Below are 16,038 nucleotides of genomic sequence, written 5' to 3'. Positions count from 1 at the left end.
ATTGATTTAGCAATCATTTCAAGATTCCTTTTTAAGTTTGTGATGATAGCAGAGAGGGAGGTGTGAATAAAAAGGGAGACCCTTCCAGAATGTAGGCATATGATGTGTAGGAAGGTACTGCAGATTCAAACCGAAGATAGACACAAAATGCTGGAATAACTCAGAGGGACAGGCAGCATCTATGGAGAGAAGGAATGGGTGATGTTTCGGGTCAAGACCATTCTTCAAACTGAAGGCATGCAGTCTGTCTTCAGTCTGTAGGCATATGATGTCCGAAGGTGTGTTGTATTTGAGTATTGCAGATTGAGTGATAAGACTGCCGACAGAGAACCATAGGAAAAAGGCACAAAACATTTAGTAAGGCAGAAAAGGGTCGAATGGTGTGAAATCCTTTGAATCAGTATGTCTATGAAGACTGCAGAAAGAGGGTGAATGAGTCCATACAGTGGTGTAACGGTGAGGATTATGACGTGTCAGTGCACATTGAGAAGGGTAATATTTTAGGAGCATGAGTAACCACAATTATTATTTGAAATTTCAACAAACACACAATGAAGCCCCATAAGTATCTGATTATTTTATGGTCTTCACCCTTCAGAATTTGCACTTTAAAACGTTGATCCTTCACAGCTGGGATTGGGGCTCATGTTGTCGACCTCCCCGTGGTGAGCCCTGTCAACTGACCTCAGTCAGGCGAACGACAACAAACAGAGACAGCAGAAGCAGAAGCAGCTTCATAACTTCTGCTGCCTCAAACGCAAGAAGTAGAAGCTGGGATTCTGGTTGGAGACTGTGTAAAACCTCAGAGTGGCACACACATGGTCTAACAAGGTAACGAAGTACAGTGAATTAAATTTGAGTCATTCGGACAAACAATTTTAAAAGACATTTAGCATTAGGGCCTGATCTTGCAGTATATTATCAATTCATACTTAAGCATCTGCACTGTGTTACCCTGACAGAAGGAAACATCTTGAAGACATGACTACAAGAAGCTTTTGTTTGCTTTTTCAATCCGCTTCACATGTCCCAAAGCAGTAGTCGTCCCGTTCAACCACAAACTCGTTTAAAGTTAGCAATGCACCCAATCCAATTAACAGCTTGCAACCGTAACTAACATAAACATAACACACCTGCAATGCTGGCCTTCTTAAACTCAGATCCTTGTAGTAAATCAGATTTCTTTTGGCACTTCACGATTTGCCTGTATGTTCCACTGTTGCTTGAACTCGTCTGTGCCATAACTGGCTCCAAAAACATCTGGGAAATAAGCAGTGCCATAAAATAGATTTGTTTGGCTTGCTCACTGCTGGGACAGTGGAAAAGACACGTGACACAGGAAATGATTCAGTGCACTTCCAACCTCAAAAAAATTACTACAGGATCCAACTATTTCTTAGCTGTGGTCTTATACCAGACTTACTTTACCAAGATGAACACTGGTTTACTATTAGTTTAGTTTAGAAACACAGAGTGGAAACAGGCAATTACATGCCGACCATCAAACAACCGTTCACACTAGTTCTATGTTATCCCACTTTCTCATCAAATCTTCGCACTCTCAGGGCAATTTACAGAGGCCAATTAACTGACAAGCCCGCATGTCTTTGCAATTTCGGAGGAAATCGGGGAAACCCAGAAGTCTCAAAGGAAATGCACAAACTCCACACAGACAGCACCCAAGGTCAGTATCCAACCCAGGTTTCTGGCGCTGTGAGGGAGCAGCTCCACCAGCTGCGCTACTGCATTTTATGGCCACTGTGTTTTATTACTTTTGCTGCCCTGAAATTTCTTGAAACATGACTACATCACAACCTACTGCCAAATGGAGAAAATAAAATACCAAGTCTAAAAATTCAGTCATGTGGTGTCTTGTTTTATGTGGTATGAGTCTGTTCAGAAGCGGAAAGTTAGTCAGAACGGGCAATGTGAAAGTGAAGCCTGGGCTACGTGGACATGACGTGCTTACATCTAGAAGTTTCTGAGTGCCAATCACTTGACATAATTGTTGTGGGACTAGAATGTGTATGTTTTTTGAAGGGACCATGTGGGCCTTGGATAGCCAACCAGGCCTTATTGAGAAGAAGACAATTTGATTGATCACAACTTAAAAGGACTTTAGTTACCTGAGCTGCTACTGGGTAGCCAGTCACCAAAGTCAACCGTGAAACATTCTCTAATGGAGAATAAGTGTTCCAGAGACGGCAATCTTCCATCTCAGCCTGAAGTTTAGAGCTTGGCTGCTCTTATCTCAAACTACTACTGGTTTGAGCACTACACCTCTTTGCAAACTCTCACCCTTTCAAACGATCCTGCTCAGAGGCCTACACGTCTCATGTAACATTTCAATATGTGCAAAGTTGTAGTGTATAACTGCTGAAGGCTTGGAATTTGGTTATGTGCATACCTGCTCGTGAGAAAATTACTTCCCTGTGGCTCCACAAGAAACAGTTTCCATGTACAGTGTAATTTAAAAAAAACATTTCTACATGGATTAAAATTTCTAGATGTACATCGCTGGAATATCAGTAATTAGAAAGAGAAAAAATAGGCTATGAACTTACTTTTTGCCTCTTTAGCCGAATGAGATACAGATCAGCTACAGGAATGGATGGACAAATGGCAGATGGAGTTTAATCCGAGCAACACCATCATAAAACCGTTTGCCTGACAAATGTTAGAAATCTGAAATTAAAATTTAAAAATGCTGAATACACACAGTCGGTCAGGCATCAACTGTGGAAAGAGCAACAAAGTTAATGCTTTAGATTGATTACCTTTTGTCAAAACTCTGAATTTTATGCATTTTCAGTTTTTATTACACAAATCCATTAAGGGCCTATCCCACTTAGGCGATTTTTTAGGCGACTGCTAGCGACTGTCAAAGCCGTAGCAGATCACCGGAATTTTCTTTTACCCGACGACAATGACCACGACAATGCCGAGTCAGGTCGAGATTACACCGTCTTCTGAAACATCGTGAAAATTCCCACGCTGTCAATGCTTCTCCGGCGTCCTAATTTTCGCTGAAATCACTGACATGTCAGTAATTACTTGAGTGTTTTGAAATATAACATCTTGCCCGGGTTACTTGAAAACCAAGCTTCACGGTAACAAGGCATAAACTGGATTGACTTCCAGTTTACTAATAGCAGTATTAAGAAATTTAATTTTAAAAGTGGTTAAATGGATTTTTGTGAAAAGTGTGTGGGCATTCTTTGAAAATATACGGGAGATGCATATCTGGTTTCTGGGTTGCATATCTCGGTCGGGAGCCTACTTTAAATGTAATGGCTGATGGCCATAAACATCGCAAAAATTCCCACGCTTACCTGACCATCAAACTGTTGCCTCCAATCTACCTGTCAAATGTCCTGACGGTAAATAAATTGGTTAAACACAAGCATTTTATGGTATCTTCAAATGACTTTACTTATTTTAATATTATGTGCTTCTAAATGCATCTAAGAGAACCTAGCAAACCTGGGGACAGCATGCGACAGCGCCCGCAATAAGCAACGATACCTGGCGACAAGCCAGCTGTCGCCGAGAAATTTCACTCCGGTTGATTTCTCAGTGACGCGCTGAGATCCACTACGATTCTTGGAAGACTCCTCATGATCATGCCCGCCACACCCCGGCGAACTGTCGGCAACAGCCTAGTCGCCGGCAGTCGCCTTAAAATCGCCTAAGTGGGACAGGCCCTTTAAGCTATATTTTTACACTTGGAATTGACCTGGCCTTTTGGGCATGGTTGCTACATTTTAGTTAATGTTTCTGAATAAAATGCCCAGAATCTGAGTTATGGAAAAAGATTACCACCCTAAAACTTACTTTTCCCTTTCAGGTCCTGACTGACGGTACACAATTCCAACATTTTTCGTTTCATAGACACAAAATACTGGAGTAACTCAGCGGGACAGGCAGCATCTCTGGATGGAAGGAGTGGGTGACGTTTCAGGTCGAGACTCTTCTTCAGACTGAGAGTCAGGGGAGAGGGGACTCTCAGTCTGAAGTAGGGTCTCGTCCCAAAATGTCGCCCATTCCTTCTATCCTGAGATGTTGCCTGTCTCGCTGAGTTACTCCAGCATTTTGTGTCTCTCTTCGGTGTAAACCAGCATCTGCAGTTCCTTCTTACATGTTTTTCTTTTCATTGCAAATTTCCAGAAGCCACAGTTTCCTTTCCTCACAATCTATCTAATATATATGAAGAATCCCTTGCAAGATGGTTTCTATACATCCCAGTCCAGAGACTCTGCAGCACAGAGTTGTTATGGATAGCTACACTGTAGGAATGTAATCAATTCCACAATGGGCAATGCTCCAAAGATTCACAAGGAAATACCACTGCCTCACAAAGCCCCTTTAGCACACGATGGGTTATGATTTAGACATATATTGCCAACTCTTTGTTGTCACTCATGCTGCATGTTTGAGACTGGGTTGTGAATGAGACAGGGATTGCTGGTAAATTCTAACTACTACTAGACCAAGTGGACCCAAACCTCTCCTGCATTGGTGCAGCACCCTCTCCTCCCCCCTCTCCTCTCCCCCTCCTCCTCCTCCCCTCCCCTCCTCCCCTCCCCTCCTCCCCTCCTCCCCTCCTCCCCTAACCCCCTCCCCCTCCCCCCCACTCCATCCTCATCAACCCCTCTTATCCTCCTCCCCCCTCCCTCCCTAGGAGATAGATTTATACTTTAAAATGTGAATAACTTTAAAAATATAACACCAATTTCAATGAAACCTCTTCCATTAGCACCAATGGGACCACAGTGAGTAACGTGGGCCTAACATTGGTGCGCTATTGTGTACTGTTTTGGCTGTAGTTCAGGAACAAACAAATGAGAGTTTTAGTATATAGATAATAAATGTGGAACACTAGGGTTTATATTTCTTTAATCACTAACAACAAGGCACAGCAACACATAGTATTTATGCTTTATATACATAATCTAATGACATTACATACCCACACAATTTATTATATATAAATATACCATGTTGCATTCCCTCTTTAATACAACTGTGTGAACACTCTCCACATATGCACATTGTCATTTCAGACTGAGTCTGCTGTCTGGCTTCCTCAATAATTTGACTTTTACAGCTACATTCTGATCTCTGACATTGCAATAACTCTTTGAACTGAATTCCATATTGTAACTTAATGTAGTGCATTTGAATTGATAGTGAGGTGCTTATCTACATCTAACCAAACATTCGCTGCAGCACATTAAGTTTACTGGTTCTGCCGCCTGTGCAACTGGGACTTGGGATGTTTGCAAAAGGTAGCATTCGTCAACAACTGTCTCATTAGAGTTATTTTGTGAGCCCCGTACAAACAGGACATAATTTCCACATTACAAATAACTACTGTTGGAGTTGCCCTGCCACTGCACTTTGGTCAACGTGGGTTGTTTTTAAATGTGCTATACAAATAAAATTGACTTGACTTGACTTGACTTGACTTATTTTGAGCTGCCTTTCCTTCTTCCTCTTGTCACTTCAAGGAGTAAGATACCAGCCTTGGGATGCAGTGGAGTAATTTAACCACAAACTTAATCCATTTATGTGCCATGTATCCAATAACCTTTGAAAGTTGAATTATATTTGCACAATAATGATTGTTCATGATGCTTGAATATCCAATGTGGACACAGAGTGTATTTCAAACTTCTGAGACAATCCTTTTTGAACTGAATAAGGCACTCAATATGCTCTCTACAACTAATAGCAAAATAAGTCAATAACATTGCAGCATATCATACGTTGGTAATAATATTTGTTTGTTATTGTCACGTGTACCAAGATACACTGAAAAGCTTTTGTTTGTGTGCTATCCAGTCAAATGAAACCATACAACACATAAGTACAATCAAGCCATACACAAATACAACGTAGTGCAAAGAGAAAAAATTATAAAGCAGAATAGAGTGTTACAGCATTGTAGTGTTGTAATTACAGAAAAAAAGTACAAAGTCTGCAATGAGGTAGGTTGGAATATCTGGACTACAACCGAGCTTATGAGAGAATTGTTCAGTAGGCTGATAACAGCCGTGAAGAAGCCGTTGCTGATTACGGTGGTACATGCTTTCAAGCTGGATGAGAAACGGGGATGAACGGGCTGAACAAAATTTTTGATTATGTCGGCTGCTTTCCTGAGGTAGCATGAGGGGCAGAGGGAGTCGATGGTAAGGAGGCTGGTCTGTGAGATGGACGAGGCTGCAGCCACAGCTTTCTGCAACTTTTGACAGTCTTGGGCAGAGCTTTTTCCAAACCAGACTGCTTTCTACAATGTATCTGCAGAAGTTGGTAATAAGTCATTGGGGTCATGCCAAATTTCTTTATACTCCTTGAAGAATTAGGTGAATCGATGTGCTTTTATTGGCCGTAACTTCAATGTGGTTGGTCCAGGGCAAATTGTTAGTGATATTTTCAGCTTGGAACTTGAAGCTCTTGTCCATTTCCATTTTGGCACCGTTGATGCTGGTTGGGGCATGTACTCTGCCTCACTTCCTGAAGTCAATAACCAGCTCCCTCATCTTGCTGATATTGAAGGAAAGGTTTTGGTCTTGACACCATGTCACTAAGCTCCCAACCTCCTTCCTATATGCTGATATATCATTGTTCAAGATCCATCCCTCCACGGTAGTGTCATCTGCAAATTTATAAATGGAGTTCGAGCAGAATTTGGCCGTACAGTCGTGAGTGTGTAGAGAGAGTATATCAAGGAGCATCCTCGTGGGGTACCGGAGTTGAGAATTATTGTGAAGGTGTTTTGTCGCCTATCCTCACTGCTTGAGATCTATTGGTTAGAAAGTCAAAGATCCAGTGGCAGAGGGAGATGCTGACTCCAAGATCCAGGAGTTTGGTTCGGGTTATAATGTTAAACGTAGAGCTATAGTCAATAAATAGGAGTCTGAAATAGGTGTCCTTGTTATCTAAATGTTCCAGCAATGTGTAGGGCCAGGAAGATGGTATCTGCTATGGTATCCCAATACCTTTAGAACTATAACCTCCTGAATAAGCTATGTTCTTTGCTAACAATATGTGACTAAACTCCTCTTCATATAAATCCTTCACCATAATGGAACAATCTACTTCTGTGTCAATCTGTATAACTAGTGAATTACCATCAGTCATCAACATAAATTACATTTTGCATCATCTGCTTCGGCTATAAGTCTGTACAGTTTGTCTATTTGTACCATTTTAGTAGAGAACTTTCTGCACTAATGCCAGTTTTACATTAGAAAAAGTATTCCCATCTGTTACCTTTTATATTGATTTTCTTTTCCTCAACAACAGACCCTCCAGAGCCCTTTGAGGTAAATAATTCCAAAGACATCCAATTCTATGCAAAAAGCAATTTTTCTTCCTTCCACTCCTAAATGTCTTATTCTCAGATTATGCTCCCCGTTTCTGGGCTCCTCATTGAAGTAAAGCAGCAATTTGGTATCTACTCCGTCGATCCATGCTTAAATCTTGTATATCACAATGGGAACACCTCTCATCTTCTAATTCCATTGAGCATGGGCCAAGCTTCCTCTATCCTTCATCTTTGGCAGTCCTCTCAGGAGTCAGTATCTCCAGGACAAGTAGATCCTTTCTTGGGCAGGAAGACGAAGTAGTACTTCAAATGTGGCTCACTTAAGTCTTGGACAACATAAGGAAGACTTCCTTACTTTTGCACTCCTAAAACCTTGTAATAAAAGTCAATAAGCCTTTCTTTCTTCTAATTGCTTGTCGTATGTACACTGCCACCATCTTACCCACTTACTTAACTTGTCTTTGGCCTTCAGAGATACTTTGTGACCTCCTCACAACTTATTTTCTCTTTTAGCTTTGGATCATGAGCAAGTTTAGATCCATTGCACAAAACAGAAAATATTAGAAATACTCAGCAGGTTAGATAGCACCTGCAGATATAGACACAGAATTAACATTTCCAAAAGCGTAATATGCAGGAAATATGCAGTAGGCCAATTAACCTTCGTAAAACCCAAATGATTGGTGGAAGTAAAGCCAAATGTTTTATTATTTCAGTAATATGTGTTTAGCTTTTGACAACGCAGTGTGATACTGTTCCCTAGAATGGTCTAAAGTTTAAATTTGGTGAGACAAGGTTTCTATCTAGCAAATACATGTGGAAATGGTTACCATTCTGGAATCTAGACACTGACAACAGCTGTTAGGCAGCCTCAAGAATAAATTGATCTTGCTGTGACCAAATGCAGACTTAAGGAAACTGATGTGTGAGATTGTTAATCTATCATCACTCATTTAATCTTACATTTTGTTTCGGAGATTTGAATAGCTGCTTAGCACACTGTATGGCTGTTATATACAGGCTGATGTAACTTCCAGCATTACTGAAGTGTTAGTGGGGAAAATGTAGGAAACCTCTTTTTTATTGTTATCATTCATAACAGAACCAATCTCAGTGCTGTGCGGTGTCAAGCAAATCCATGTCAATACCACAACAATATTTTCTGGTGTGATTAAGAAGACACATGGCAGACACAAGCAACTGCTGATGCTGGTTTACAAAAAAAGCCACAAAGTGCTGCGTAACTCAACAGGTCAGGCAGCATCTCAGGAGAACTTGGATAAGGGATGTTTTGGCTCGGGACTCTTCTTCAGACAGGTTTCATTAAGGGTAGGAGGCTTGAAGAGATGTTGAGGAAGAGCAGGAATCACAAAGAATCACAATCGCATTGATAGAGGCGCACACAGAACTCCCGTCAGACAGAGGAGGAAAACTTCTTCAAAGTAGGAGATTTTGCAGTGGAGCAGTAAAATGTAGACACAAAGAAAGCAGATGCTGGTTTATGAAAAAAGACTATGTGCTGGAGTAACTCAGTGGATCAAATAACGTTTGGTTTACATAGTGAGAGGATTCAACAACAGAACCTGCTGAGTTACTCCAGCACTTTCTGTCCTTTTGTGTATTAACCAGTCCTTTGTTTCTTTATTCTCTCCATATTGTTATTAATTCCTACCAGATTCTACCACTCACCAACATGTTAGGGGAAATTTACAGCGGCCAATTAACCTACCAACCACCAACACTTCTTTGAGATGTGAGGGGAAACTGGAGCACTCAGAGAAAATCCACATGTTCTCAGGGATAACGTGCAAACACCATTCAGACAGCACCCAAGGTCAGGATTGATGTGAGACATTCCCAGCAATCCCAACAGTTTCAACTATGCACCTACACATTTGAGGAAATTTACATTAGCCAATTAACATACCAATCCAAATGTCTTTGAGACTTAGAAGGAAAATAGATACCTAGAAGAAACCCACTACGTCACATTGTACACATGCAAACTTCAAAAGCCAGGAATAAACTCAGATTCAATGGAGCTGTGAGACTGCAGCTCTACTAGCTGCAACACTCTGCTGCTTATTCGGCACCTCTTACCCCATTTGAGGTAGAGTCTGTGGAACCCACATAGGCCTGACCTCAAAACCTTGAAGACAGAAGTAGGAGAATTTATTATGGGGAACAAGGAAATGGCAGACGAGTTGAACCGGTACTTTGGATCTGTCTTCATTAAGGAAGATACAAACAATCTCCCAGATGATCTAGTGGACAGAGATCCAAGGGTGACGGAGGAACTGAAGGAAATTCACATTAGGCAGGAAATGGTGTTGGGTAGACTGATGGGACTGAAGGCTGACAAATCCCCAGGGCCTTATGGTCTACATCCCAGGGTACTTAAGGAGGTGGCTCTAGAAATCATGGACGCACTGGTGATCATTTTCCAATGTTCTATAGATTCAGGATCAGTTCCTGTGGATTGGACGGTAGCTAATGTTATCCCACTTTTTAAGAAAGGAGGGAGAGAGAAAACGGGAAATTATAGACCAGTTAGTCTGACTTCAGTGGTGGGGAAGATGCTGGAGTCAATTATAAAAGATGAAATTGCGGAGCATTTGGATAGCAGTAACAGGATCGTTCTGAGTCAGCATGGATTTACGAAGGGGAAATCATGCTTGACTAATCTTCTGGAATTTTTTGAGGATGTAACTAGGAAAATGGACAGGGGAGAGCCGGTGGATGTAGTGTACCTTGACTTTCAGAAAGCCTTCGACAAGGTCCCACATAGGAGATTAGTGGGCAAAATTAGAGCACATGGTATTGGGGGTAAGGTACTGACATGGATAGAAAATTGGTCGGCAGACAGAAAGCAAAGAGTGGGGATAAATGGCAGAGTGGCAGGCAGTAACTAGTAGGGTACCGCAAGGCTCGGTGCTGGGACCGCAGCTATTTACAATATACATTAATGACTTGGATGAAGGGATTAAAAGTAATATTAACAAATTTGCAGATGACACAAAGCTGGATGGCAGTGTGAACTGTGAGGAAGATGCTATGAGGTTGCAGGATGACTTGGACAGGTTGTGTGAGTGGGCAGATGCAGTTTAATGTGGATAAGTGTGAGGTTATCCACTTTGGTGGTAAGAATAGGAAGGCAGATTATTATCTGAATGGTGTCAAGTTACGAAATGGGGACGTACAACGAGATCTGGGTGTCCTAGTGCAACAGTCACTGAAAGGAAGCATGGCAGTGAAGAAAGCCAATGGAATGTTAGCCTTCATAACAAGAGGAGTTGAGTATAGGAGCAAAGAGGTCCTTCTGCAGTTGTACAGGGCCCTAGTGAGACCGCACCTGGAGTACTGTGTGCAGTTTTGGTCTCCAAATTTGAGGAAGGATATTCTTGCTATTGAGGCCGTTGGTTTACTAGGTTAATTCCCGGAATGGCGGGACTGTCGTATGTTGAAAGACTGGAGCAACTAGGCTTATATACACTGGAATTTAGAAGGATGAGAGGGGATCTTGAGTGAATTTAAAATAAAACATTTTAAAATGTAATTGTTTTGAAATTAATGTGTGGGCCGATGGGCTCACCACAGGCTCATTTTCTGGAATGCCGGTGATTTGGTAGCGTTTCTGCTGCTACTCATTTGCTGTTGCACTAGGTTAATTCCCGGAATGGCGGGACTGTCATATGTTGAAAGACTGGAGCGACTAGGCTTGTATACACCGGAATTTAGAAGGATGAGAGGGGATCTTATCGAAACATATGAGATTATTAAGGGGTTGAACACGTTAGAGGCAGGAAACATGTTCCCACTGTTGGGGGAGTCCAGAACCAGGGGCCACAGTTTAAGAATAAGGGGTAGGCCATTTAGAACGGAGATGAGGAAAAATATTTTCGGTCAGAGAGTGGTAAATCTGTGGAATTCTCTGCCTCAGAAGGCAGTGGAGGCCAATTCTCTGAATGCTTTCAAGAGAGAGCTAGATAGAGCTCTTAAGGATAGCGGAGTCAGGGGGTATGGGGAGAAGGCAGGAACGGGGTACTGATTGAGAATGATCAGCCATGATCACATTGAATGGTGGTGCTAGCTCGAAGGGCCGAATGGCCTACTCCTGCACCTATTGTCTATTGTCTAAAACCTCCACACATGCATTTCTGCCTCTATCTTGAGGAACCACCTCTGAAAAAGAGAATGTTTTTATCTTTTATATGCATTTGTCCTTATTCAAGTTCCTTCTTGCATCAGCGAAAGTGACACTAGAAATCCTGACTGAAATGTAAGTAAATATGTACAATGTTTCACACGTTTTGCAGTTTTTCATCATCAGAAAACAATTAGGAAAATCCTGCATTGTGTGTTTTGTTTCTAATTTTCTGTCTGAATATGTGAACCTCAAATACACAACTACTGTTAGTAACTTGCATACATCAGGTCATCTTATTCTTTATCATCAGCTGCATTGAATACCTCTGCCTCCCAATGGCATGGAAGTAGTTTCCAGTTTTTCCCCATTATCCACTCTGACAAGTCTTTTCTCAAGAGCCTCACAATTGTTTTTATCAATGTCAATGTAACATGCAGACCTTGTTTATGGCCTCCTGCATTATAAATTTATTCAGATTCAATGCAAATGTGATATTCCTTTGCTTTTTGAGGATTTAGCCATTTAAGATAAATGAATGCCTTTGTTAGAACTGGGACACCCAATGGTCTTGTGGACATTTTTATGCAAATACCATGGATCGGAAAATACACACAGCCATATGTTTCTTTTCAAACAAGTACAAGATTTAATTGCCAAACTTCTACATTTTTAGTTTGACTTATAACCTGTCAACCATCCCAAAAGCCTCTCAGGATTTCTAGGATTGTCTTGTAAGGTTCCATGACTCAAATCCAAATCCCAGGAATTTCTTGTTGACATTGTCTAGCCGTTCTGTGCAATATCAGAGGATAAATATCGATGGGAAAAGTGGGTAAAACATCTTTACCTCATTTCTTCAGAATAGAGAAAAACTTACATTCTCATATCATGTAATATATCAAGACAATTCTTGAATAAATGTAAGAGTTTTCATTCCCACCAAAACTATAGGGAGTAAAAGGAAATAGTTCACTATTTTTAATTTTAACATTAAGTGTTTCCTGCTAACTTATCTAAATATTCCTTTCACTAGTTTAACTTTATACTTATTGACCTAATAGCATCATACTTTGAACTAGTTACCTTATTAATGCCATTTAGTATCTTTTATATTTTAAGGACTGTAAATGGAAACTTAACAATTAAATTTAGATCATCAGTTGAGTTTCCATTTTTCTCTAACATTAGCAATCAATCTATTTTTTTCTGGAAGCTGTGCTGAAATTCCATAAAAACACTCGTCTTCAAGTTAATGATACGCGGCTCATGTTCCTATTTTAGTATGTTGATAATAAGTAGGTAATCCTGTGAGCAAATGCTGTAATTTTCCAGCACAGACTTATTGCCGTCACCAAATATATACTTCTTTATGGCCACACAAGTAGATCGAGTGGTGAAGAAGGCATTTGATTATGCTGTCTTTATTGGTGGGGTGTAAGAGTCAGGAAAGTGTGTTGGAATTTAGTTAGAGCCCCATTTGGAGTATAGTGCGCAGGAGGCTTTGGAGAAGATGCAGAAGAGGTTCACCAGAATGCTGCCTGGATTAGAGTGTATTAGCAAAGGGGAGAGGTTGGACAAAATTGGATGGTTTTCTGTAGAATATTGGAAGTTAAGTGGAAACCTGATAGAAGTATATAAGTATAAAACATATTACGAGAGGTACAGGTAGGGTATACAGTCAGAATCTTTTTTGCAAGATGGGAATGCCAAAGAATAAAGGGCATAGCTTTAAGGTCAAAAAGGGCAGTGTTTAAAGGAGATGTGCAGGACAAGTTTTTTCACACACAGAAAGTGGTGAGTGCCTAGAATTCACTGCCAGCAGTGGTGGTGGAGGCAGATATGATTGTGGCATTTAAGATACTTTTAGATAGGCATATGGATAGGCAGGGAATGGAGGGATATGGATCACATTCAGGCAGAGGAGATTAGTTTAACTTGGCATCCTGGTCAGCATGAACATTGTGGGCTGCCGGCCCTAATCCTTTGCTGATCTTAATGTGAGAATGTCCATTATCTGTCTGAGGGAATAAAGTCATAGGCAAACATGAAGAAATTTAGAACACATCCACCATTTCTTTGTCATAGAGCTAGAAGCTTTTTTTTAAATTAACTAAATTTTGCATTTGCAAAAGCTCCAAATGAAATGAGATGAATTCAACGTTACGAAATAACGACCTTCAATAAATGATTTGCTTTATCGATAATCATATGTTTAAAAAAATGCAACGTGCTGGAGTAACTCAGCAAGTCAGGCAACATCTCTGAAGGAAATGGATAGACGACATTTCAGCTTATAATAATAATAATAATGTATTTTATTTATATAGCGCTTTTCATATACTCAAAGACGCTTTACAGAGATTTAGAGAACATAGGGAAATTAATAAATAGATAAATAAGTAAATAAATAAACAAACAGAGAAAGGAGACAGAAGGTGAGGTGACCTTCAGTGGTTGAAGGCAGTGGTTATGACACTTCAGACTAATTGTAGAAGGGGGGAGAAAACTGGAAAAGAGGTGGGGGGGTGTCAAAGCATGACAAGTGAGGTGGACATAGATTTAATTTAGTTTTGAGAATAAGCGTGGAAACAGGCCCTGCAACCCACTGAATCAATGCCGACCATCGGTCACACATGCACTAGTTATATTTGATCCCATTTTTGAATTCTACACACAATGGGCAATTTACAGAAGCCAATTAACCTACAAATCTGTATGTCTTTAGAATGTGGGAGGAGATCGAAGCACCTGAAGAAAACCCACGCGGTCAAAGGGAAAAAGGGTACAAATTCTGCACAGACAGCATCCGTAGTCAGGATCGAACCCACCTCTCTGGCGCTGAGGGTGTTTGAATGGCAGAAGGGTGGACAGAAGCAAGAGATAAAAAGGAGACAGAAGGGTGTAAAATAGGAGAGAAGACAACTGAAATGTGAAGCCAGAGGAAGAGACAGAGGGAACGGAAACGGGCATAGTGGAAGAAATGAGTGCTCACCCAGGTGGGGCATAGGGATCTACATCTGCAGCTCCATGGTATCACAAAATGTTGGAGTAACTCAGCGGGTCAGGCTGCATCTCTGGAGAGAAGGAATGGGTAACGTTTCGGGTCGAGACCCTTCTTCAGACTGAGAGTCAGGGGAGAAGAAAATTAGAGATATGGAAGGTACATAGAACAATTTAATAAAAGATATACAACAATGATCAAGGAAAGGTGGAGACCACAATGGTCCATTGTTGGCCGTGGTGTAGGTGATAACGGGTTTTACAGACAGTGAAACTCAACTAGACGACAGTGAAAATAGTTCGATGACTAGGGTGGGGAAGGGATGGAGAGAGAGGGGTTGCAAGTGTTACTTGAAGTTAAAGAAATCAATATTCATACTACAACCCAGCGGTATGAATAGTGATTTCTCTAAATAAGTAAGCCTTGCAAAAAGGGTATGGGGAGAGGGTATGGGGAGACGGCAGGAGAGGGGTGTTTATTGTGAATGATCAGCCATGATCACATTGAATGGCGGTGCTGACTCAGCAGGTCAGGCAGCATCTCTGGAGAGAAGGAATGGGTGATGTTTCGGGTAGAGACCCTTCGTCAGACTGATGTCAGGGGGGGCGGGACAAAGAAAGGATATAGGTGGAGACAGGAAGACAGTGGGAGAACTGGGAAGGGGAGGGGAAGAGAGGGACAGAGGAGCTACCTAAAGTTAGAGAACTCAATGTTCATACCGCTGGGCTGTAAGCTGCCCAAGCGAAATATGAGGTGCTGTTCCTCCAATTTCCGGTGGGCCTCACTATGACACTGGAGGAGGTCCATCACAGAAAGGTCAGAGTGGGAGTGGGAGGGGGAGTTGAAGTGCTCAGCCACCGGGACATCAGGTTGGTTAAGGTGGACTGAGCGAAGGTGTTTAGCGAAACGATCGCCCAGCCTGCGTTTGGTCTCGCCGATGTAGAGAAGTTGACATCTGGAACAGCGGATACAATAGATGAGGTTGGAGGAGGTGCAGGTGAACCTCTGCCTCACTGGAAAAGCCTGTTTGGGTCCTTGGATGGAGTCGAGGGGGAAGGTAAAGGGACAGATGTTGCATCTCCTGCGGTTGCAGGGGAAAGTGCCTGGGGAAGGGATGGTTTGGGTAGGAAGGGACGAGTAGACCAGAGACGGTCTCTGCGGAAAGCAGAAAGGGGAGGGGATGGGAAGATGTGGCCAGTAGTGGGATCCCGTTGGAGGTGACGGAAATGTTGGAGGATGATTTGTTGGATACGCTGGCTGATGGGGTGGAAGATGAGAACGAGGGGGATTCTGCCCTTGTTATGAATGGGGGGAGGGGGAGCAAGAGCGGAGCTGCAGGATATAGAAGAGGCCCTAGTGAGAGCCTCATCTATAATGAAAGAGGGGAAGCCCCGTTTCCTAAAGAATGAGGACATCTTTGATGCCCCAGTGTGAAACACCTCATCATGGGCGCAGATGCGGCGTAGACAGAGGAATTGGGAGTAGAGGACAGACTTTTTGCAGGAGACAGGGTGGGAAGAAGTGTAGTCAAGATAGCTGTGGGAGTCAGTGGGTTTGCAG

The 16,038-nt window shown here is 41.8% G+C and overlaps 1 protein-coding gene across 1 annotated transcript in view; it reads right to left on the bottom strand.

The window, feature by feature from the left end:
• Positions 1-16,038, bottom strand: part of LOC144605420 (tetraspanin-18-like) — a 134,480-nt gene that overhangs the window by 111,271 nt on the left and 7,171 nt on the right. The window contains 2 exon segments of the mRNA XM_078420643.1: positions 1,134-1,260; positions 2,565-2,685. Coding sequence (XP_078276769.1) covers positions 1,134-1,260 — 127 coding nt within the window. The 5' untranslated portion in view covers positions 2,565-2,685.

The sequence above is a fragment of the Rhinoraja longicauda genome, chromosome 24, assembly GCF_053455715.1.
Source record: "Rhinoraja longicauda isolate Sanriku21f chromosome 24, sRhiLon1.1, whole genome shotgun sequence".
Classification (NCBI taxonomy): domain Eukaryota; kingdom Metazoa; phylum Chordata; class Chondrichthyes; order Rajiformes; family Arhynchobatidae; genus Rhinoraja; species Rhinoraja longicauda.
Note: the sequence above shows the minus strand (reverse complement) of the source record. Positions and strands in the feature narration are given on the sequence as shown.